This window comes from Ictalurus punctatus, chromosome 13, assembly GCF_001660625.3.
Source record: "Ictalurus punctatus breed USDA103 chromosome 13, Coco_2.0, whole genome shotgun sequence".
Lineage (NCBI taxonomy): Eukaryota > Metazoa > Chordata > Actinopteri > Siluriformes > Ictaluridae > Ictalurus > Ictalurus punctatus.
In genome coordinates, this window is record NC_030428.2 from 28,012,501 (window position 1) to 28,037,500 (window position 25,000).

General features: G+C 46.7%; 1 protein-coding gene across 4 annotated transcripts in view; it reads left to right on the forward strand.

The window, feature by feature from the left end:
* Window positions 1-25,000, forward strand: part of LOC108273603 (carbohydrate sulfotransferase 15) — a 48,417-nt gene that overhangs the window by 8,932 nt on the left and 14,485 nt on the right. The window contains exons 1-3 of one of the 4 annotated variants that reach the window (XM_053685156.1): window positions 21,719-21,935; window positions 24,157-24,396; window positions 24,553-24,897. In XM_053685156.1, the coding sequence (XP_053541131.1) occupies window positions 24,325-24,396; window positions 24,553-24,897 (417 nt within the window). In that variant the 5' untranslated portion in view covers window positions 21,719-21,935; window positions 24,157-24,324. Of the gene's footprint in view, window positions 1-21,718; window positions 21,936-21,971; window positions 22,179-22,443; window positions 23,965-24,156; window positions 24,397-24,552; window positions 24,898-25,000 lie in introns of those variants that run through there. The other 3 variants (XM_053685157.1, XM_053685158.1, XM_053685155.1) reach the window with 3 other exon arrangements.

A 25,000-nucleotide genomic window follows, 5' to 3' on the forward strand; every position in this document is an offset into this window, starting at 1 on the left:
AGAGGGAGAGAGAGAAAGTGAGAGAGAGAGAAAGCGAGAGAGAGAGAGGGAGAGAGAAAGAGGGAGAGAGAGAAAGAGGGAGAGAGAGAAAGCAAGAAGAGAGAAAGCGAGAGAGAGAGAGAGAGGGAGAGAGAGAGAGAGAGAGGGAGAGAGAGAGAGAGAGAGAGAGAGGGAGAGAGAGAAAGAGAGAGAGAGAGAAAGCAAGAAGAGAGAAAGCGAGAAAGAGAGAGAGAGAGAGAGAGGGAGAGAGAGAGAGAGAGAGGGAGAGAGGGAGAGAGAGAGAGAGAGAGAGAGAGGGAGAGAGAGAGAGAGAGAGAGAGAGAGAGAGAGGGAGAGAGAGAGAGAGAGAGAGAGATGGAAGAGCGCGAGAGAACATCTTAAACCCAGTAAACACTCTCACTGCTGTTTACAAAGGCAAAGTAAAGTCAGTGTTAGCATGCTGGAACAATAATTTAGCAGTGTCTCTTTAGCATCCACAGTGCACGCGCACACACACACACACACACACACACACACACACACACACACACACACACACACACACACAGTTAGAATAAATGACATTAAGTCTTCTCCCGCACATTTTTCTTCTCATGTGTTTATTTATGGAGTGCTGAAGCTGCCAGAAGAACACATTCCTGGCCTTAGCTCAGAAATCTTCATGCTGCTGTGTTTAATTAAATGACAAACAAATCGGGTCTTAACGAGTATTGTAAATCGGGAGCAGAGTTAGAGGTTAGGACCTTGTGTTAGTGACCAGAAGGTTCATGTCTGACCCTGCGGTGTTCAGACTACTGAGCGTCAAATCGACGTGTGAACAGATGTCCTCAACTTTACGTAAATGAGGTACACTGTACAGCTACAAATCCAAACAATGGTTCCTCAAAGCGATCCGATCCTCAAACGGGTCCTCGGAGCGATCCTATTCTGGAACGGGTCATAGGAACGATCCTATCCTGGAACGGTTCCCCAGAGCGATCCTATCCCGGAACGGTTCCCCAGAGCGATCCTATCCCTGAACGGTTCCCCAGAGCGATCCTATCCCCGAACGGTTCCCCAGAGCGATCCTATCCCTGAACGGTTCCCCAGAGCGATCCTATCCCTGAACGGTTCCCCAGAGCGATCCTATCCCCGAACGGTTCCCCAGAGCGATCCTATCCTGGAACGGTTCCCCAGAGCGATCCTATCCCGGAACGGTTCCCCAGAGCGATCCTATCCCCGAACGGTTCCCCAGAGCGATCCTATCCCCGAACGGTTCCCCAGAGCGATCCTATCCTGGAACGGTTCTCCAGAGCGATCCTATCCCCGAACGGTTCCCCAGAGCGATCCTATCCCCGAACGGTTCCCCAGAGCGATCCTATCCCTGAACGGTTCCCCAGAGCGATCCTATCCCAGAACGGTTCTCCAGAGCGATCCTATCCCCGAACGGTTCTCCAGAGCGATCCTATCCCTGAACGGTTCCCCAGAGCGATCCTATCCCTGAACGGTTCCCCAGAGCGAGCCTAACCTGGAACGGTTCCCCAGAGCGATCCTATCCCTGAACGGTTCCCCAGAGCGATCCTATCCCCGAACGGTTCCTCAAAGCGATCCTATCCCCGAACGGTTCCTCAAAGCGATCCTATCCCCGAACGGTTCCCCAGAGCGATCCTATCCCCGAACGGTTCCCCAGAGCGATCCTATCCCCGAACGGTTCCTCAAAGCGATCCTATCCCCGAACGGTTCCCCAGAGCGATCCTATCCCTGAACGGTTCCCCAGAGCGATCCTATCCCTGAACGGTTCCCCAGAGCGATCCTATCCCTGAACGGTTCCTCAAAGCGATCCTGTCCCTGAACGGTTCCCCAGAGCGATCCTATCCCTGAACGGTTCCCCAGAGCGATCCTATCCCTGAACGGTTCCCCAGAGCGATCCTATCCCTGAACGGTTCTCCAGAGCGATCCTATCCTGGAACGGTTCCCCAGAGCGATCCTATCCCTGAACGGTTCCTCAAAGCGATCCTATCCCTGAACGGTTCTCCAGAGCGATCCTATCCTGGAACGGTTCCCCAGAGCGATCCTATCCCTGAACGGTTCCCCAGAGCGATCCTATCCCTGAACGGTTCCCCAGAGCGATCCTATCCCCGAACGGTTCCCCAGAGCGATCCTATCCCGGAACGGTTCCTCAAAGCGATCCTATCCTCGAACGGTTCCCCAGAGCGAGCCTAACCTGGAACGGTTCCCCAGAGCGATCCTATCCCGGAACGGTTCTCCAGAGCGATCCTATCCCTGAACGGTTCCCCAGAGCGATCCTATCCTGGAACGGTTCCCCAGAGCGATCCTATCCCTGAACGGTTCCCCAGAGCGATCCTATCCCTGAACGGTTCCCCAGAGCGATCCTATCCCTGAACGGTTCCCCAGAGCGATCCTATCCCTGAACGGTTCTCCAGAGCGATCCTATCCCTGAACGGTTCTCCAGAGCGATCCTATCCCTGAACGGTTCCCCAGAGCGATCCTATCCCTGAACGGTTCCCCAGAGCGATCCTATCCCTGAACGGTTCCTCAAAGCGATCCTATCCCTGAACGGTTCCCCAGAGCGATCCTATCCCTGAACGGTTCCCCAGAGCGATCCTATCCTCGAACGGTTCCCCAGAGCGATCCTATCCCTGAACGGTTCCCCAGAGCGATCCTAACCTGGAACGGTTCCTCAGGCCGATCCTATCCTGGAACGTTTCCTCGGAACGATCCTATCCCTGAACGCTTCCGTATGCACCGCTAATCTGCGATTGGATAATACAAAGCCTCACTGATTAGTGCGTTATTTAATTTGTGTTAGACTAGTTAGAAGAAGATTTATTGAATATATAGTATGAAGGACAGACAGAACAGTATGTGTGTGTGTGTGTGTGTGTGTGTGTGTGTGTGTGTGTGTGTGTGTGTGTGTGTGTGTGAGGGACAGACTGGTGGAAAATTCACAGATGCTGTCGCTGAACTATGCTTCTGGATCACCGACCCTCCTAATGATCAGCTTTATTACCCTCTCACTCCCTCGCTCTCTCCATCTCAATAGTGTGTGTGTGTGTGTGTGTGTGTGTGTGTGTGTGTGTGTGTGTGTGTAATGATGCAGGAAGTGTGGGCGCTGACTTTCAGGATTCCTTTAAACAGTTTCGAGGCTTTATTCCCCAGTACTGGTTCATCACGGAGGCTCTGCTGTGTGAGAGTGAATAATAAATGCGTTATTATTGGTACGGTCAGGGCTTCGTTAAGACCCTGCGATATAAATCATTGCGCGTGGGTTAATCTGAGTTCACCTCTTATTAGTGTATAATTACCAGCGTGCTATACGGGTGGATTTTAGCATCAAGTGAGCTGCATTTGATCCCTTCAAGAGCTTATAAAAGACGAATAAGTCACCGATACTGCCGTAATACACAGTGTATTCAGGTGTATCAGGTCAGTGCATCCTTAAAGCACAGGACAGCAATCTCAGATAAAGAATACCACTGTACACATCTTTTCCAGACACTGTTGTGTGTGAAAACCCCAGGAGATCAGCACTTTCTGAAATACTCGAACCCAACCCGTCTGGCACCGACAACCACTGAAGCTCTTGACATGATTTTACGCACTGTGCTACCGCCACGTGATTGGCTGAGTGCGTAACCGCATAAATGAGCAGGTGTACGGGGGGGTTCCTAATAAAGTGGACACTGGGCGTATGCGTAAACGTGTGTACTAGGTGCTGTACCGACGCACGACATGCGAATACGATACGCTACGACGCAGCGTCGTCTCGACGTGCGATACATCGTCCAGGTTGCCAGAGCCAATAAAAATCCACCCCAAACTCGCTACGATTTTAAATAGCACTCTGCAGGAGGTGTGAGGTTTTTTTTTTTTCTTTTTTTCTTCTCAGACAGAGTTTCTTTGTTTAGAATTTTGTCGCAGTGTGATTTCTTTTTATTTTTTATCCCTCAGACTGGTATTTGTCTCAGTTTGGACACGCTCTGAAACAAAACAACTCCATTTCTCAGCATAGTACATCTACTCTCTCTCTTTCTATATCCCCTGTGTCTAACTCACACACACACACACACACACACACGCAGCTTGAAGGTCAGTAGTCCTAAGAGACACACAAGACTGTGTTCTGTCTCAGTGCCTCCGTGATGTTTATTCGTTTACGTTCCTCCCTTCGCTGAGCTCCAAACCAGCCGTAGGAAACGCTGCCAGAGCTTCTACCATCACTTCATTTACTGTATAAGCAGTATAGAGGGGGGGGAGGGGGGGTGTGGGTGTGGGTGTGGGGAGGGGGGTGTGGTGAGGGGGGGTTTAGAAAACCTGCCGCTCTCAATTTTATCAGGTTATCGTTTCTATGGTAACGGATGATTCACGTTTGACTTGTACGTCGGCTTATGTAACATTACTGGAAGGAGTCTCCAGTGTCAGGGGTGAAGCTCTAACGTCGTTACGTTTTCCGACATCTTCATTTCACGCTCCTTCGCCGTTTCCAGGAAACATGACAGCGGCGACGTTAAATGTAACGCTAAACGGATAAAAAGTACGAGGCGTTCTTTAACAAATGTAAAAGGATAATAGTCGGCAGATTGCAGCGGTGTACGAGGAACGAATCACGAAAAAAGAATCAGCTAAAAGGAACCGTTCTTAGAATTTCACGGTCATAGAATGACATCGTACTTTTTTTTATCCATTTACAGTTACGAGTAATGTTGTGAAACAAGTTAGTTCCTGTTCGTACTTCTTCTTCCTGTTTTATTCCCGGTCTCGACCGGCTTCTGTTCTGCGTCTGGAAAGAGTCAAGGTCAGACCTTCATACAGGCCGAACATTTCGGAGCTGAGCGTCAGAGCGCTCTGCTTCCTGGAAATCACACACGCGGCGTTTTCGTATTCCGCTCAGAGGCGGTATGTGAGTTCGGTATGAACGGAGCTGACGCAGCGTGTCGTCGTGGGAACGACGCAGGCGCCCGCGACGGGCCGTTTCCTCTCACGGTTCGTTTCTTCTCTGCTCAATCGGACGAAAACGAACGTCTTCTTCTTCTTCTTCTTCTTCTTCTTCTTCTTCACCGCCGGAATGTTTACAGATCCGTTTACACACGGTAGATGAGATCTCTCCGGCTGAGCTCGGCTTGCGTTTGCGCTTGTTTTTTGCCCTCTTCTGCTTATTTATTTATTTATGTATTTCCGCCGTTGCTCAGGCGGCGAGGAAGGAACGGAGAACTCAAGCAGGAGAAGCGTTTGATACGGCAGCTGGGGTCTGAATAATGCAGCTCGCGGCGAGCATTTCTGACACAACCCGAGATACAGAGACAGAAATTCTCGGCTTTGTGAGTTGAGAACTTTCAAAACCGGTCGAATTTGGCTCACATTCGATAACTTTCGATAATAAAAACAGACACCGAGGACGAATATGCAAATTAGAAACTCCCCTCACAGTACATGCCCAGCCCCGCCTTCACCTACGGTAGTAACCTGGTGCTGCATGGACTTCATTTGCATATTGACACCTGATTGGTTATCGTTTATGATGCAATAACACTCGCCCCATGGGTGAATAAATCAGCAGGTTTCTGCAACAGCCCCCATTAAAGAGACTCTGAGCTTTACACGCATACGATTAATAAATAATAATCAAGTCTGTTCCTGTTTTCCCCCAAACCCTTCTGATTTATTAGAATCGACTCAGCTGCAATCTTAACGTTTTCTAACTTCGGCTCTGCGGCGAAACACGACTGAAAAGGCACAGATGTGTCATTAAAAAGAAAAAAAAACCCTTATTTTAAATATTTTTGAAATGAGCATTTCTCTCTTATCATCACGTCATCTTTCTTCCAGGTTCTCTAACCCTCCAGACACCGTCACGATAACTCTATCGTAAATCTGTTTATTTACCGTCAGACCTTCGTCTTCACACGTCTTCACCCCGTTGTGATTTTATTCTGTACTGCGTTAGAAACGGGACTAAACCGCACCTTTCCTTGCCGCCAGGGCGGTACGCTCATCCTTTCTGAATAGAATATGAAACGCGGGTTTGTAGCGTACAGTGACGATGCCATTAATTATTTTTGAGGGGGGAAAAAAAAAAGGAAAGAAAGAAATGTACACGTTTCCCCGTTCACCCCAGATGCAGTGCATCAGCCAGGACATGTTCGGAATGTAACGTTTACTTTGTTTATTAAAGTCTCGTTTAGCATTGCGAGGCTAATGTAGCTAACAAGCAATGGAAGCGTATGGCTAACGGTGTAGCGTCGTTTAACGAAACGGAAAATGGAAATCATCACACGATCACCTGGCGTGTATATGCGTTAGGGATGTAACCGAGTGTGGTCAGTTTTTACGTTCACGTGAGCATGTGATCAGGTATATTTGGGAAAACAGAACCAACTGGATTTGTTATAAAAATGTCGCAGGCAGGTACGATGAACAGTCCCATGCATGTATCTTCATTATTTATTTATTTATTTATTTATTTATTTAAAGGGCCTTCTGGTTTAGGCCACACCCACTTCATGTTTAAATCTGAATGCAGATATGAATATTTGTATCGCTTTGTAAAACAGCTGGACGATTCTATACAATTCCAATATGAAGTATATCATCAATGCACAATTCTTCGTTCGGACTTCAGGCCACACCCCCTTAGTAATTCACTTTAAGATGGAGTGTTTATGGCTCTGTGACGTGTTTTTTGTCCATGTTTACAGATAAGTGTCTGTCACAGAGTGTGTCACGTACAGAAATCCCGAGCTCTGCTTTAAAACCGACGTGGGAATTGTCCCCCCGTGTCTCCTGTGTCCCCTCTGTGCTGTAGAAATCTCCCTTCTCCTTCTTTAAAAAAAGAGGAACGAGATGGACGTCTCGGTTTATCTAATTCATGTGAGCGATGATGCATTGTATCAGCGAGGTTTCCTGAGAAATGATTGCGCTTGTGTTCTGACTCACAGCCATTACACTCAAATCCCCGACCGCTTTATCTTCAGAGTAACTGCTCGTGTTCGCTGTGCTGCTAATGAACGCGGCGAGTGTAGGCGAGGAACGCTAATACCCGGGCTTTTAGATACGGGGTGGGGGTGGGGGGTTTCCTGTGTGTTCCTGGCAGTGGTGGAAGAGCTAAAGATTGTACCGCCGCTGGGGAAGGGACGTGAGGTGAGAGCTCGTAAACGCGGGATGATCTGGGAATCCTGAAGCACGACGGTGCATTAATTCAATTATTCTATTGTACACGGACCACTTCAGGGTTCTAGCAGGTTCCCGGATGTTCGTAATCATCATTCTCTTCAGTTGTTATCAACTTACCAACTTCTACACGACACTCGTCCATTAGTCGCTCTGGCTAGTAGCGAACAACGCCGACTTTAATAATACACGTGCGCTTGTTCAACAGTATCAGACCTTCAAACGGGAGGTGAGAGGGAGGAAGAGGATGGTGGGAGTTCTAGGGCTGTCAAAAAGAAGTTTAACAATGAATAAAAGATTAAAAAAACCCTATATATATATATATATGTATATATCTGTCGACTGGCTCAAGCCAAGCGTGGGAGACGTGCATTCAGCTACGTGTACATTCCTGGGTGGAAAAAAATATAACGAACCGACAAATCATCCATCCAACTTCTATCCCGCTTATCCTTTTCAGGGTCACGGGGAACCTGGAGCCTATCCCAGGGAGCATGGGGCACGACACCCTGGACAGGGTCCAACAAATCATTGGTCAGGAAATTGGACGTAGGGGACAGTTTAAAGCTCGAAGGCGTTCCCCAACAATGCTGTAGAGTTCTTCAAACCTTTTTTTGGGTTGTTTTTGGTCTGTATATTTGATTTAGCACAGGTTTTATGCCAGATGACGCAACCCTTCCCTCCTATTTGATCCGGGCTCAGGACCGACGCTGAACCCGGACCACGGCAGCGAGAGCGTGGGATGCTTAGCTGCTAGATCACCAGAGACATAGTGTTTAAAATTTTTTTTAAATAAAATACAAAATGAAACTGTTCGGTGATACTTCATTTAGTCCAAAATCCTTTTTTTAAAAAATAAAATTTTTTTTTTTCTATTTACATTTATTTAAAAAAATCTATACAGATATTTAACACTGTAAAGGAGAATTTTACATTAAAAACATTAAATATTAAATACATTTTTTTAATGATTCAGTTTTTGACCAGCCGTTTCCATCAGTATGTGCGTATTTAAACAATGAAAATACATTTTATATAAAAACAAAAGTGCATTGTGACATCATTTATAACAATATCAATATTACAGTCGTCTTAACGCTGAACGTTTCTCATCAGCATGTGGGGAAGTGTGTATGCAGTGAGGTGAGGGACAGGTAGGACGGGATATATATGTATATGTGTGTGTGTGTGTGTGTGTGTGAGAGAGAGAGAGCACTGCTGTCAAACACTGAAGATTCATATATGCTGTTGCTGAACTCCACTTCTGGGTCGCTGACTCTCCCAATGACGTTATTACTCTCTCACTTCTTGTTCTCTCTCTCTCCATCTGAACTGTGTGTGTGTGTGTGCGTGTGCGTGTGATGGAAAATCTACTGTTTAAGCCCCCAGTCTCCCCGTCGTGTTTGGTTTCTTGTCATTGCTGTGAAATCACCTTTAATCCTCAGCAGAGTTAATATCGGAGTCGACGTCTGCGAGTGCTGCGCAAGCGCGAAACCCCCTTCGTGAGCTTTTACAGTAATCTCGCTGCGGTTCCGCAGCGCTCCACGACCGCAGGTGGCGCTGTTCAAACTCGTGAGTCGAAATCCCGAAGAATGAAAGTCACCCATGCTGTAAGACACAGGCCGTGTTACACGTGGACGCCTCCGCGGACGTGCGTGCGTCCAGCTAGTCGCACGTTTACGATGTGTTTACTTTCGCAAAACCGTAGGGTCGGTGTTGTGGATTTGAGCTCCAGGAAACCCTGCTATAAGCGCTTTTTTCAGTAGTGAAGAAATGTTCGTTTTACTGTCGACACGACGGCACGGGCAGGACTCGTGGACCTTCCCGGCGTTCCGAGGCGGAATTCCAAGCCGACGAGGAGTTTTTCCAAGTCGGAAATTCGGACTCACGTGTAGTCGAACGCTAGTCGAATCAGAGCCGTCCATCTTGTAATGAATGGTCTCGGGCATGGTCACAGGCTCGGTCACACACGGCCGCGCGATGTCCGTCTGCGCCGCGAGTTTATCACGAAACCGAGCCGAACCTTTCCACAGGAAGTACACCGAGATCTTTACACCGATGATTCCGTACCCAGGACTTTGACTCGTCTTTTGTTTTGTTTTCTTCCGTGTTGTTCCTGTCTGTTCTCTTCCACACTACAAAGCCCACTGTCTCCAGTCATACTGCTTTACTTTAGAAATAATTGAATTTCCTTGGCTGTGTTTTTAATTGAAATCAAACGCTCTAACCTTCTGTGGCTGTTTTGAAGCGTTTCGCATTAACTAATTAAAAAAAAAATAAAAAAGAGCCAGCGAGCGATAGAGAAGAGGGAATTGTAGCTTCAAGCAAAAACACACATTTATTTACTCGTACGCCTTCTGTGGGATAAAAGCGGGACTCGTACCTTGTTATACGTTTATTTATTTCCTTTATAGTTCGGCTCTTTTGTACTTTCCACTAACGTAGCAAGAGAGAAAGAGAACCCCCCCCCCCCCCACCCCCCCCGCCCCCACCTCCTCACCACATGGATCTGCCTAGAGAGGCTCCGCTCAGCTTGACGTTTCACCCTGAGAGGGATTGTGGGATACAAATGTCAAATAAGTGTTTACAGACGTGTCAGAAATGTCAGGGTTTCTAATAAAACGCTAAAAACGCACGAGAGGTTTCGGTTCCGCGTCCTTTGAGGCGCCGCTCGGAAATAAGCGCCCTCTCAGAACAAACGCTCGCGCTACCAAGACGTACAGTAGACGCCTGGTTTATTTTTACCCCAGTTGACATTCAGGTCTGATTAAAAACACGGCGATGTGGGCCGCTGCTCCGGAGAGCCGGAGCGTGGAAGAGCAAACAGTCGGCATGGATTAATTGCTCGTTATATTCACTTTGGTTCAGTGCCAGCGGTTCGGCGTAATATCTTTTATCTTCGGTCGAATTTGTTAAAGATGGTTTGTTGAAAAGTGTCAGTGCGGAAGGTCGGAATAAAGGCCGTGGCACGGATATACAGCGTGTTTAATATGTCTGCGTTCGTATTCAGCCGTAATGTCTGTCAGTATGGGTCAGGATATATATCCGGTACGCAACGACGATGTGTACAGTAGCTACGTTTCCATTCACGTTTCCAAAAGGGAAAAGTGAAACGCTGGATGGACCCACCAGACACGATTAAAATCTCCCAAATTAAAAAAACGTTAAAAAAACACCTGTGCTCAATTGAGGAGGATAATTTAAAAAAAAAATTCGATAAGAAGACATGCGTATAAACTATGATGTAAACACATCTACATAATAAATTTGTCCATGCACATGCGTGAAGGCTCGGGGTGACTGATCAGAAGGTCGGGGGTTCGAGCCCCAGCGCTGCCAGGATGCCACTGTTGGGGTCTTGAGCGAGGCCCTTAACCCTCTCTGCTCCAGGGGGCGCTGTATCACGGCCGACCCTGCGCTCAGACCCCGACTTCCTGACATGCTGGGGTATGAAGAAAAGAATTTCACTGTGCTGTGATGTATACGTGATTAATAAAGACTCGTTATAAATTACCATTAAAAGTTAAAATGGCGGAGAGCAAGACGCGGCAGTTTCCCCGGAAGTGCCGATTGTGTTCTGTCTCGAACACACGGGATGGAAACGGTGCTTTATTCGCAAAGTTTTTACGCGAGATCCCGAGTTAAATTCTTTAAAAGAAAAAGAACTTGGAAGATGGAAACATAGCTCGCGTCGTGCTGGTAGGAAAGTAGGTAGATTACACACGTCTTTTTCTTCGCTAGGATGGAGGGGATACATTGCGAGAGCGATACTGCCGGTAATCGTACACCTACAAAGTGTCAGGAAAAGTTCATGTAAATCTTTTCTGCCTGGAAATAAACCTTTCATGTGCTGCAGTACGCTTCAGGTTCATAAATATCAGAGATGACATCTCGCTGCTGTCAGACCGCTTCTCTGCAGAAGATCGTTTAATCCTCCTTCCAGGAGTTTAGGATGGAGCGTGGGAGCTTCCACACTTCCTCTGTTTAATTATTCACCAGCTACCTTTTATCACACCATCATAAGCACTTACTGACGAGAAAGCCCGAAGAACTTCATGTAGAAGTAGATCAGGGTGTGGGGCAAAACGTTCAAAACAGCTTCGTACACAGTGAACTGCAATATATATATATATATATTTATATATATATATATATATATATATATATATATATATATATATATATATATATATATATATATATATATATACACCAATGCTGAAAATATACCCGGTGTAAAAATGTGACATGTTGAGAGTAGAATGCAGATCGATATTCAGATGGAATCTCTATCACCGTCCATATTACTGATCCACTGCAGTTTCTCCACATCACATGGGGAGAGTGTTTTGGGAGATGACATATTTTCAACCAACACTATAAATAGAAAAATGAGGCAGATGGTACAGAGAGCAGACTAAAGGTACTTTGTTAGTCTGGAAATATTTCAGACTGGAAGCCGATTTCACCGTCAGCTGCACATCTCCTGAAGGAATTCTCACTATTCCCACTCCTGAAGGAATTCTCACCAATCTCACACGCTCCTGAAAGAATTCTCACCAATCTCACCCGCTCCTGAAGGAATTCTCACCAATCTCACCCGCTCCTGAAGGAATTCTCACCAATCCCGCTCGCTCCTGAAAGAATTCTCACCAATCTCATCCAATCCTGAAGGAATTCTCACCAATCTCACCCACTTCTGAAGGAATTCTCACCAATCTCACACGCTCCTGAAGGAATTCTCACCAATCTCACCCACTTCTGAAGGAATTCTCACCAATCTCACACGCTCCTGAAGGAATTCTCACCAATCTCACCCACTTCTGAAGGAATTCTCACCAATCTCACACGCTCCTGAAGGAATTCTCACCAATCTCAACCACTTCTGAAGGAATTCTCACCAATCTCAACAATTTCTGAAGGAATTCTCACCAATCTCTTCCAATCCTGAAGGAATTCTCACCAATCTCAACCACTTCTGAAGGAATTCTCACCAATCTCACACGCTCCTGAAGGAATTCTCACCAATCTCAACCACTTCTGAAGGAATTCTCACCAATCTCATCCAATCCTGAAGGAATTCTCACCAATCTCAACCACTTCTGAAGGAATTCTCACCAATCTCACCCACTTCTGAAGGAATTCTCACCAATCCTGCTCGCTCCTGAAAGAATTCTCACCAATCTCATCCAATCCTGAAGGAATTCTCACCAATCTCAACCACTTCTGAAGGAATTCTCACCAATCTCTTCCAATCCTGAAGGAATTCTCACCAATCCCGCTCACCCCTGAAGGAATTCTCACTAATCTCACCCGCTCATGATGAAATTCTCACTAATCCCACCCACTCCTGAAAGAATTCTTACGAATCCTGCTGACACCCAAAGAAATTCTAACCAATCCCACAGATGATGAACACAACATCCATGACAAGGATAAAGTGGTGTCTGAAAATGAAAGAATGAATGAATGAATAAGTAAATCCCCGTTTCCACCAGACGTACAGTCTACACCACTAAACATGTCCAATACACTCACACGTTACTGAGAGTGGTCTCTGGAGCTGTCCCTGTTTACAGGTCCTATTTACGTGCTGCGTATCTGATGGAGACATCACGCCACTACCTATAAAATTAAATAAGTGGAGGTAAATACAGACAAAAGTGCGCTCATACATTTTTTTTCTGTGGTAAAGTTGACGCATGAAATCCCCAATCTATAAACACTGTTTATGCAAACATGTCCTGTTTATATTTATAAATGTAGGCATAGCGCAGACTGAGGCCGCCATTTATCAGGTGCAGTTCCCTTTCCATGGCACACTGCAGTCCGAGTTAATGAGGGTTTAGTGTATGTAGGTGTGTTTGTCTTTCTAAAAGCTTTTAGGTGTTAGTTTTGGATTTGGGAAGTGTGTCACTGAGTACGGCGAACACTAAAGACGCGCGCGTCTGTGTGTGTGTGTTTGTGTGTGTGTGCACTGTTCAGGCTTACTGCATGTGTGTGTTTATCTCAGTGTAACCTTGTTACTTTAATGAGGCACGTTCAGGAGGCATGCTAACAATCATGAGCTAACAAGCTTCAAGTTACAAAGAGAGAGAGAGAGAGAGAGAGAGAGAGAGAGGGTGAAGGAGAAAAAAAATTTATATATATATATATATATATATATATATATAGAGAGAGAGAGAGAGAGAGAGAGAGAGAGAGTGAAGGAGAAAAAAAAATTATATATATATATATATATATAGAGAGAGAGAGAGAGAGAGAGAGAGAGAGGGTGAAGGAGGAAAAAAAAAAAAAAAAAAAAAAAATATATATATATATATATATATATATATAGAGAGAGAGAGAGAGAGAGAGAGAGAGCGAGAGAGAGAGAGTAGAGGACAGTATACAGCGGACAATTTTCCAGTGAAGGAGGTGTGGCCTCTGTGTCTATTCCAGTGTAGAAGGTGTGGCCTCTGTGTCTATTACAGTGAAGGAGGTGTGGCCTCTGTGTCTATTACAGTGAAGGAGGTGTGGCCTCTGTGTCTATTCCAGTGAAGGAGGTGTGGCCTCTGTGTCTATTCCAGTAAAGGAGGTGTGGCCTCTGTGTCTATTACAGTGAAGGAGGTGTGGACTCTGTGTCTATTACAGTGAAGGAGGTGTGTCTTCTGTGCCTATTCCAGTGTAGAAGGTGTGGCCTCTGTGTCTATTCCAGTGAAGGAGGTGTGGCCTCTGTGTCTATTCCAGTGTAGAAGGTGTGGCCTCTGTGTCTATTCCAGTGAAGGAGGTGTGGCCTCTGTGTCTATTCCAGTGTAGAAGGTGTGGCCACTGCATTTAGTTTAGATTTAAACAGCTCTAAATTTGTATGATATTGATCGCTGACTATTTTAAACATATTTCCTGCCTTGGATTGCGGATCACAGAGATAAAAGGTGCTTGGGCAGTTTCTAAGGTTTGAATCTGCATACTTTAGCATATTTTACATGGCAGTATTATTTGCACAGGTCTCACACAGAATGACTGTGTGCAGAAATAATTCAAATAAAGCTTTAACGATAAGCTGTTTCGCGCGGTGAGCAGTTTCTCAGGGTGTCACCTCGTGTTTGAGCGTCTCACTGTGTGAAATGGATTAATCTACCTTTCTCTCAGAGGAACACACTGAGCAACAGTCTGTCACCACAATGCACAATACTTACACTGCTCACACGGTACAGCTCATTTTAATCTCAAAATTGATACACCTTTTAATTTAAAACACAGACCGGATTTAGTTTTATAACACGGCGCTGTTGAATTCCGGATTCTGATTGGTCAGAACCCATCATGTGTATTATTTTTTGCCTAATAGAGAGTTTTAGGCCTCAGAGACACTCAGGTTTTCCCAAACACAATAATCACATTCCAGCTAATTTCATTAGTGCAGCTAGACACCCCATTGCATATTGAATGGTTAGCATAAAGCGCTAGGTCTTAGCTCAACTCTTTAAACCACAATAAAAACAAAGTCTAATCTCAGAGTTCAGCGGAGCTCAATAGTGTGACTCATTAGCACGCCTGAGCCGATGGTGATTAATGAACCTGGACTGTACGGCTGTGTTTCATTCGAGCACAGTGGCTCCTTTGTGTCCTTTTGTCCTGCTGAAGGATTCTCTATGTGAGTTTCATAAAGGAACAAAAAGACACACACATACAAAAAACCCTGACACGTCTTTCCATTAATTGAGTGCGTTCGGAGCACCAGAGGAGCGTGGAAGTAGGACAGACAGTCCCCACGTCCCCGAGAGTGTCTGGAGCGCTGCTCACACAGCCAACAAATAAAAACGCCGTCCGCCGAGGATCCACATCTGAGCTCAGTTACAAGACCAGCAGGTTTGTGGAGCAACCGAAGATGTGTGCGCTGCTCTGCAACGAGAAACAAGGACAACGTTTTGCTGTGGGAAAAATTCTGATTGCGTCATACCACAGTTTGAGCTTTAATTAGACTCGTTTACATCAGGAAGAAGAAGACGAAGGACTTTATGCGGTTTTCATTAAGCCATAAAACTACACTGAACAGTACGCATTCATCTCAGTGTCCCTCAGATTGATGAACTCATTTTCATGGAAATTAAAACTAGATGCTCTGTGTACATTACAGCATTTAACAGCATCTGTCATAGTCTGAGTGAAGGAGGTGTGGTCTCTATCACAGTCTGAGTGAAGGAGGAGTGGTCTCTATCACAGTCTGAGTGAAGGAGGAGTGGTCTCTATCACAGTCTGAGTGAAGGAGGAGTGGTCTCTATCACAGTCTGAGTGAAGGAGGTGTGGTCTCTATCACAGTCTGAGTGAAGGAGGTGTGGTCTCTATCACAGTCTGAGTGAAGGAGGAGTGGTCTCTATCACAGTCTGAGTGAAGGAGGTGTGGTCTCTATCACAGTCTGAGTGAAGGAGGTGTGGTCTCTATCACAGTCTGAGTGAAGGAGGTGTGGTCTCTATCACAGTCTGAGTGAAGGAGGTGTGGTCTCTATCACAGTCTGAGTGAAGGAGGAGTGGTCTCTATCACAGTCTGAGTGAAGGAGGTGTGGTCTCTATCACAGTCTGAGTGAAGGAGGTGTGGTCTCTATCACAGTCTGAGTGAAGGAGGAGTGGTCTCTATCACAGTCTGAGTGAAGGAGGTGTGGTCTCTATCACAGTCTGAGTGAAGGAGGAGTGGTCTCTATCACAGTCTGAGTGAAGGAGGTGTGGTCTCTATCACAGTCTGAGTGAAGGAGGTGTGGTCTCTATCACAGTCTGAGTGAAGGAGGAGTGGTCTCTATCACAGTCTGAGTGAAGGAGGTGTGGTCTCTATCACAGTCTGATTGAAGGAGGTGTGGTCTCTATCACAGTCTGAGTGAAGGAGGAGTGGTCTCTATCACAGTCTGAGTGAAGGAGGTGTGGTCTCTATCACAGTCTGAGTGAAGGAGGAGTGGCCTCTGTGTTGTAGTCTGAGTGTAGAAGGCATGGCCTCTGTCACAGTTTATGTAAAGGAGGTGTGGCCTCTGTGTCACAGTTTATGTAAAGGAGGTGGGGCCTCTGTGTCACAGTTTATGTAAAGGAGGTGTGGCCTCTGTGTCACAGTTTATGTAAAGGAGGTGGGGCCTCTGTGTTGCAGTCTGTGTAAAGGAGGTGTGGCCTCTGTGTCACAGTTTATGTAAAGGAGGTGTGGCCTCTGTGTCGCAGTCTGTGTAAAGGAGGTGTGGCCTCTGTGTCACAGTTTATGTAAAGGAGGTGGAGCCTCTGTGTCACAGTCTAAGTAAAGGAGGCGTGGCCTCTTTGTCACAGTCTAAGTAAAGGAGGTGTGGCCTCTTTGTCACAGTCTAAGTAAAGGAGGCGTGGCCTCTGTGTCTGTCTAGTCTTCGTCATCTAATTTGATACAGAAACGGGATATCAGGGGGATTCCAGAGGTCTAATTTCTTTTTGCAAAAACAAAACTGAAAGGCCGAAGCACACACCCAGACTAAACACACATCTGAGTGGGCTTCAGGATAAAACACTACAGCTCTTTCTACCGGAGAAGAAAAAAACATGGCCAGATGATGCAGAAATGTTCAGTCGCGCTTCATAACTACACCTGTTTCACATTCGGGTAAATCATGACGAGAGAGCGCCAAGTTTCATTCTGAGGAAAGTTACGCTGTAAGCTGTATGAGACATTTCTCCTCACAGGGAGGCTGCTGCTGCGTCACGTAACAACACTTCTGTGTTTGTTTTTCTGTTTCAGCAGCTGAGGAAATCTCAGTCCCGTAGATCATTACAATCCACATTTATCCTCAGGGGTTGTTCTGAAACATTTTCTTCCAGAAAAGTACAGAACAAGTCTCAGATTTTTAGAGCAGAACAGGTCTTATACCGGGGCATTTAGGGCAGAACAGGTGTTATACAGGGGCATTTAGAGCAGAACAGGTCTTATACCGGGGCATTTAGGGCAGAACAGGTCTTATACCGGGGCATTTAGGGCAGAACAGGTGTTATACAGGGGCATTTAGGGCAGAACAGGTGTTATACCGGGGCATTTAGAGCAGAACAGGTCTTATACAGGGGCATTTAGAGCAGAACAGGTCTTATACCGGGGCATTTAGGGCAGAACAGGTGTTCTACAGGGGCATTTAGAGCAGAACAGGTGTTCTACAGGGGCATTTAGAGCAGAACAGGTGTTCTACAGGGGCATTTAGAGCAGAACAGGTCTTATACCGGGGCATTTAGAGCAGAACAGGTCTTATACAGGGGCATTTAGAGCAGAACAGGTCTTATACAGGGGCATTTAGAGCAGAACAGGTGTTCTACAGGGGTATTTAGAGCAGAACAGGTGTTCTACAGGGGTATTTAGAGCAGAACAGGTCTTATACCGGGGCATTTAGGGCAGAACAGGTGTTATACCGGGGCATTTAGGGCAGAACAGGTCTTATACCGGGGCATTTAGAGCAGAACAGGTCTTATACCGGGGCATTTAGAGCAGAACAGGTCTTATACCGGGGCATTTAGGGCAGAACAGGTCTTATACCGGGGCATTTAGAGCAGAACAGGTGTTATACAGGGGCATTTAGGGCAGAACAGGTCTTATACCGGGGCATTTAGGGCAGAACAGGTGTTATACAGGGGCATTTAGAGCAGAACAGGTGTTATACCGGGGCATTTAGAGCAGAACAGGTGTTCTACAGGGGCATTTAGAGCAGAACAGGTGTTATACAGGGGCATTTAGGGCAGAACAGGTGTTCTACAGGGGCATTTAGGGCAGAACAGGTGTTATACCGGGGCATTTAGAGCAGAACAGGTCTTATACCGGGGCATTTAGAGCAGAACAGGTGTTCTACAGGGGCATTTAGAGCAGAACAGGTGTTCTACAGGGGCATTTAGGGCAGAACAGGTGTTATACCAGGGCATTTAGAGCAGAACAGGTCTTATACAGGGGTATTTAGAGCAGAACAGGTCTTATACAGGGGCATTTAGAGCAGAACAGGTGTTCTACAGGGGCATTTAGAGCAGAACAGGTCTTATACAGGGGCATTTAGAGCAGAACAGGTGTTCTACAGGGGCATTTAGAGCAGAACAGGTGTTCTACAGGGGCATTTAGAGCAGAACAGGTCTTATACAGGGGCATTTAGAGCAGAACAGGTGTTCTACAGGGGCATTTAGAGCAGAACAGGTGTTATACAGGGGCATTTAGAGCAGAACAGGTCTTATACCGGGGCATTTAGAGCAGAACAGGTGTTATACAGGGGCATTTAGAGCAGAACAGGTGTTCTACAGGGGCATTTAGAGCAGAACAGGTCTTATACAGGGGCATTTAGAGCAGAACAGGTGTTATACCGGGGCATTTAGGGCAGAACAGGTGTTCTACAGGGGCATTTAGAGCAGAACAGGTGTTATACCGGGGCATTTAGAGCAGAACAGGTGTTCTACAGGGGCATTTAGAGCAGAACAGGTGTTATACAGGGGCATTTAGAGCAGAACAGGTGTTCTACAGGGGCATTTAGAGCAGAACAGGTGTTATACAGGGGCATTTAGAGCAGAACAGGTGTTCTACAGGGGCATTTAGAGCAGAACAGGTGTTCTACAGGGGCATTTAGGGCAGAACAGGTCTTATACCGGGGCATTTAGAGCAGAACAGGTCTTATACCGGGGCATTTAGAGCAGAACAGGTGTTCTACAGGGGCATTTAGAGCAGAACAGGTGTTCTACAGGGGCATTTAGGGCAGAACAGGTGTTATACCAGGGCATTTAGAGCAGAACAGGTCTTATACAGGGGCATTTAGAGCAGAACAGGTCTTATACAGGGGCATTTAGAGCAGAACAGGTGTTCTACAGGGGCATTTAGAGCAGAACAGGTCTTATACAGGGGCATTTAGAGCAGAACTGGTCTTATACAGGGGCATTTAGAGCAGAACAGGTGTTCTACAGGGGTATTTAGAGCAGAACAGGTGTTCTACAGGGGCATTTAGAGCAGAACAGGTCTTATACAGGGGCATTTAGAGCAGAACAGGTGTTCTACAGGGGCATTTAGAGCAGAACAGGTGTTCTACAGGGGCATTTAGAGCAGAACAGGTCTTATACAGGGGCATTTAGAGCAGAACAGGTGTTCTACAGGGGCATTTAGAGCAGAACAGGTCTTATACCGGGGCATTTAGAGCAGAACAGGTGTTATACAGGGGCATTTAGAGCAGAACAGGTGTTATACAGGGGCATTTAGAGCAGAACAGGTCTTATACCGGGGCATTTAGAGCAGAACAGGTGTTCTACAGGGGCATTTAGAGCAGAACAGGTGTTCTACAGGGGCATTTAGAGCAGAACAGGTGTTCTACAGGGGCATTTAGGGCAGAACAGGTGTTCTACAGGGGCATTTAGAGCAGAACAGGTGTTATACCGGGGCATTTAGAGCAGAACAGGTCTTATACCGGGGCATTTAGAGCAGAACAGGTGTTCTACAGGGGTATTTAGGGCAGAACAGGTCTTATACAGGGGCATTTAGAGCAGAACAGGTGTTCTACAGGGGTATTTAGGGCAGAACAGGTGTTCTACAGGGGCATTTAGAGCAGAACAGGTGTTCTACAGGGGTATTTAGGGCAGAACAGGTGTTCTACAGGGGTATTTAGGGCAGAACAGGTGTTCTACAGGGGTATTTAGGGCAGAACAGGTGTTCTACAGGGGTATTTAGGGCAGAACAGGTGTTCTACAGGGGCATTCAGGACAGAACAGGTGTTCTGCAGGGGTATTTAGGGTAGAACAGGTGTTCTACAGGGGTATTTAGGGCAGAACAGGTGTTCTACAGGGGTATTTAGGGCAGAACAGGTGTTCTACAGGGGTATTTAGGGCAGAACAGGTGTTCTACAGGGGTATTTAGGGCAGAACAGGTGTTCTACAGGGGTATTTAGGGCAGAACAGGTGTTCTACAGGGGTATTTAGGGCAGAACAGGTGTTCTACAGGGGTATTTAGGGTATAAATGTCATTAATGTTTGTTGTTATTATGAGTGTGAATGTAATCTGTTCATGATGAAAATTCTGAATGTTTTCTCAGCGGTTCTCAGTACATTCCTCTTTCTCTCTCTCTCTCTCTGTATGTGTGTGTGTGTGTGTGCGTGCGTGCGTGTGTGTGTGTGTGTGTGTGTGTGCGTGTATAATATAATTATATATTTATAACTATATATTACCTAATTTTACACACACGATTTTGACACAGACTAATTTCCCGAGTCAGTGAATACGCAGGATGTAACTCGGCTCATCTGATTGCAAAAGTGTGACATTATATCACAACACTATCTACTGACTCATCCCTTCACACACACACACACACACACACACACACGCTCATTCCGATTTCCCAGAAGGCCTCTGAATTCTTGTCTTTCAAAGTCTCGTAAACGACTGCAGAACATTCTGGAGAATTGTTTCTACTGGAGCGATCCGTGCGCGCTGCAAGTCTCTCGCAGCTTGTTTCTCCGTACTTCGGCAGGACGTTTTTTTTTGTTTTTTTGTTTGCAAAACTTACACACCGTGGTGTTCTGACGTTGGTCAGATGAAACTCATTTCCGCGTGTGTTCTGGTGTCACGTGGCGATGACGCAACCGAACCCCACAGATACGTGACTTGTTATTGGCTGCTTGCTTGTCACTCGTAGTGCACTCCTTTATCGAGGCATGTGATAGACTGTTTACGATAATGTCTGTTTACATTTAACCAGCGTTATACCGAATATTTACTCTATCCTTACCGATAAAGGTGTCCCGTCGATAAAATACATAGTATTAGAAAAGGGAGGGGTTGTAGATACAGGGGAGAACAACTGGACGATCCACGACGTGACGTGTTTACGTTCTGCGAGAGTTCTTCACGAGTCCCTCGTTCGTCCCGAGCAGTTAAACCGCCCACTGTTCTTCAGGAAAAATCCTCCGGGTCCTGCACGTTCTTTACTTTTCCGGCATCTTCTACATATCTGAGATCTTTCCAACAGCGCCTATATGATGTTCAGGTGAGTGTTTTCACGCCGAGGACGACCGAGGGACTCGTACACGACTATTACACAAGCTGCAAACGCTCACTGACGCTCAGGAAGGCAACACGATCCATCAAGATCCAAGGGGGGTGTAAACTTTTAAGCAGGACGATGGGTGTAAATTCTTAGCATTTAGCACCACCCTTCAGGAGGCTACATTAGATATTTACATGTTTCCCAGAAGAGAAAATAATAACGATTTACACCCGTCATCCTGTCCAAAAGCTTTAAACTTTTAAACTTTTAAAGTGTGTGACATGGAGATTCACGATCGTTTATTACGCTACAGAAAGGACTCGAGTTATTAAGTGGATACTGTGAGGTTGGTGAACTTCTGTGGTCGAGCTTTGACACGCATTAATTTCCCGAGTGAGCAAATACGCAGGATGTAACTCGGCTCATCTGATTGCACGTCTGAGACATATCACTAAACATCTACTGACTCATCACTTCACACACACACACACACACACACACATATATATATATATGTTCTCATACCACTTCAGAACATTCTAGGAGTTCCACTGGAGCGATCCTGTTAGTCAGATTCCCAAGAAGTACACAAGTATTTTATTCTATTTGGATGAACTGAATTTAAGGTGCGATGCTGGAACTGACTGTTACATAGTACTAGAAAGGGGAGGAGTTGTAGATAAAGGGGCGTGTCTTTACAGTCTGATCGCTACTTAAAGGGAAGCTCTCCTGTTCTCCGGTGTTCTTTGTTGCTCTTTGCTGGTCTGAGTCTCTCGGCGTCGATGTTTATCTTCATACGCAAGTAAGTGCTTTCCTTTCCGTCGGGATCCACGCGCCTAGCGGAGGGGTTTGACAGGATAAATATTTTGAACATACTGAAAGTGTTTGTAGGACAGCAGCAGCATGGGGACGTAGAATTGCACACTTGATTCGTCTCTTGAGAGAAACGAGGAGGAGAGGGAGCGCATTTTTACCCGCGGTTCTACTGAAACGTCGACTCTAACGGACGCACGTGGAGGAAGTGATCCGATACGCACGGGTAAAGGTGAGCGAGGGAAGGATTTCAGCAGCACGGGTAAGATTAGACTCATCAGACTAGAAGACACCGTGTTCTGATCACAGGCTTATTACGGTGGACTGCACCTAGAGGTTCCTATCGGCACTTTGATGTAAAGTTCCTGCAAGGTGAAAAGTTCTGTGGAACTTCTAAGCATTTTCGGGAAGTTATAAATAAATAAATAAATAAATAAATAAGTAAGTAAGTAAGTAAGTAGATATGAGAGTATTAGTCTCTGGTGGGAAGGCAGTACACGTCTCACTCGGCTTCGCGCTCTAAGCGGACCCCCGAGCGGCTTGAGAAAGAACTCCTCCTTGGTGAAAAGAACTTATGAGTATTAATATCATTAGACCAGGAAAAAGCCTTCGATCGAGTTGACCGTCAGGTTCTTTTTAGAGTCCTGGAGGCGTTTGGGGTTTGGAGATAAAAGAGTCTGAACAGAAGACAGAAGACGGGGCTGCACACTTTCAGCTCAGCTGTACGGTTCGGGTACTGAACCTTCCGTCTGTAAAGCGATAGAGCGGATACTGGGCTTGCGTTAACATTACAGCTCCAGGTTCGAATGATTGCGTAAACGTCTGAGCTGAGCTGATGACATTACGGAACGATACAGATGTTCAGGTTTTAAACGGTATTTTGGATAGCCATGAGAGAGCCTCGTGTGGCGAGGCGAACTGGGCTAAAAGAGACGGTGTGGTTTAGATCACAGTAGACCGACACTCGCAGGTAGACGACAGTGGGGAAGATCTGGGTTTAAGTGTTTAGAAGAATTGCGAGGGCCTGGTGGAAAAAGTGTCTGCTGGGTTGTCTCGCTGGAAATGGCTTTCATCCAGGGGAAGAGTTATGGTCTGTAAGAACCTGGTGGCTCCGTCTTTATGACATGATAAAAATGAGTGTTTCAGAACCCCAGGAAGAAGTGGTGGAATATATCCAAAAACGTCTGAGACAGGAAGGAGGATGAGGACAAGTGGACGTTAAAAGCAGACTTCAGACAGCAAAAAGACTCCTTTAGAGAGGATATGAGCTGGTCTGGGGTAGCTCGTGCCCTCCCGAGGAGAGCAGGAAGGACGGGGCGTGATCGACACTCGGAGTGTCGGTCTGTCTGTGCTGACATGTTTTTAATCACTCGGTGTTGAAAGCCTGGAGAATCCCGTGTCTGAAGAAACCTCGGACGTGCGAGGTCCTTGGCTCAGAGAAGAACCCGTGCTGACCCGGAGATATTCAGAAGAAGCCCGCATCTGTGAGGAACGCCTCGAAGGACGCAGGAGTTCGAAAACTCGGACGTTTAACGAGGACAGAAGGATGGACGTCCGCTGAGAGACCTTCTGCTAAGCTGGGTGTGGGGTCGTGTCACCAGACACAGAGACTGCTGAGCGACCTCGCTGAACGTTTAGCCATGGATTCGGTCCGGAAACACCCGAGGAAGATACGGACGTCGCGTTCGTTCCCAGAGCTGAGAGCTGCGCCGGCCGCAGGTGCGTTTCGAGAAAAGGAGCGGGCTTTGCTCACCTTCAGGATTCCCGGACTTGAGGTGTCTAGTGACGGGGGATAAAAGACACCGTATGTAATATGTGTTAACGGTCCATGTATGGACTCTCTGGAAGGACTTAAGGAATCTAAATCAGAGGAGAGCTTCGGATCAGGCGCTTCCCCCGAAGGTTCCTGGAGAAGCTTGTACACGCCTCACGCTGAGAAAAGGTCTGGAGATCTTCAGTGGAGAATCGTGCATGGTATAATAACTGCAGACGGACACAGAGCACACCCTGACCCACAGGTAGTGCCGTGTTGACTTTAAAGGGTCCATTAAAGGGAAGGTTAAAGGTGGAATATGCGTATTAGCACCCGGGCGGAGATTTGGAGATTGTAGCTCCGTTTGGGGAGAATCAGTGTGTGTGTGTGTGTGTGTGTGTGTGTGTGTGTGTGTGTGTGTACTTTCATGTGTTTATGAAGTGTTTTATGGTTGCAGGACGTCCTGTTGTTCCTGAGATGAGATGATGTATGAGAGCCGGTGCTCAGAGCGTCTGTCATCGTTCCTGATGGAAAAGGCAGCAGATTTATATCAGCTCGTCTTCCTCCTTCCCCTCCTCTTCCTCTCTCGCCTGTGTGTGTGTGTGTGAGCCGGAGAGCGGCCGTCATGGCTCACACACACCACAGCTACAGTCTCCTCAGCACGGAGGATCATCGCAAGAGGATGCTACCACTGCAGGTACACACACACACACACACACACACACACACACACAGAACTCTGCAGGAGGTACTACAGGTACACACACACACACACACACACACACACAGAACTCTGCAGGAGGTACTACAGGTACACAGTGTTGGGTTGTGAACATGCGGCGGTGTGTTTCAGATGGACTCTGTGAGTGTGTGGTCTCTCCTGGAGGTCCACAGAGGAACAGCACACACACTCGGTCCACTCTCCTGCCTCAGACGCCCCAAAATCTACAGCTTCGTCTTCGGCCTGGCCGTCCTCTTCCTCATCACGGCCTCCTACGTGCTGAGCAGCGAGAGGAAAGCCTTCCTCATCTCGTCGTCTCCGTTTCACACACTCAGACACGGAACGCTGCTCTTTAACTTCTCCTCCACTAGAGACTCCGCCCACATCGCTCAGGTGGTGCGGCGCATCCTGTCCAACCTGCAGTTTACTCCCAGGAGGTTACCGGATCTGCGCACGCTGGAGCACTGCGAGCCACACGTGAGTCTCTCTGTTTAAATCCGCTGTACATCTGACGCTTCCATCTTTTCCTTCCCTGTTCCCCGTCTTTCACATCCTGTCCTTTCTTACCCTTAATCTTCCC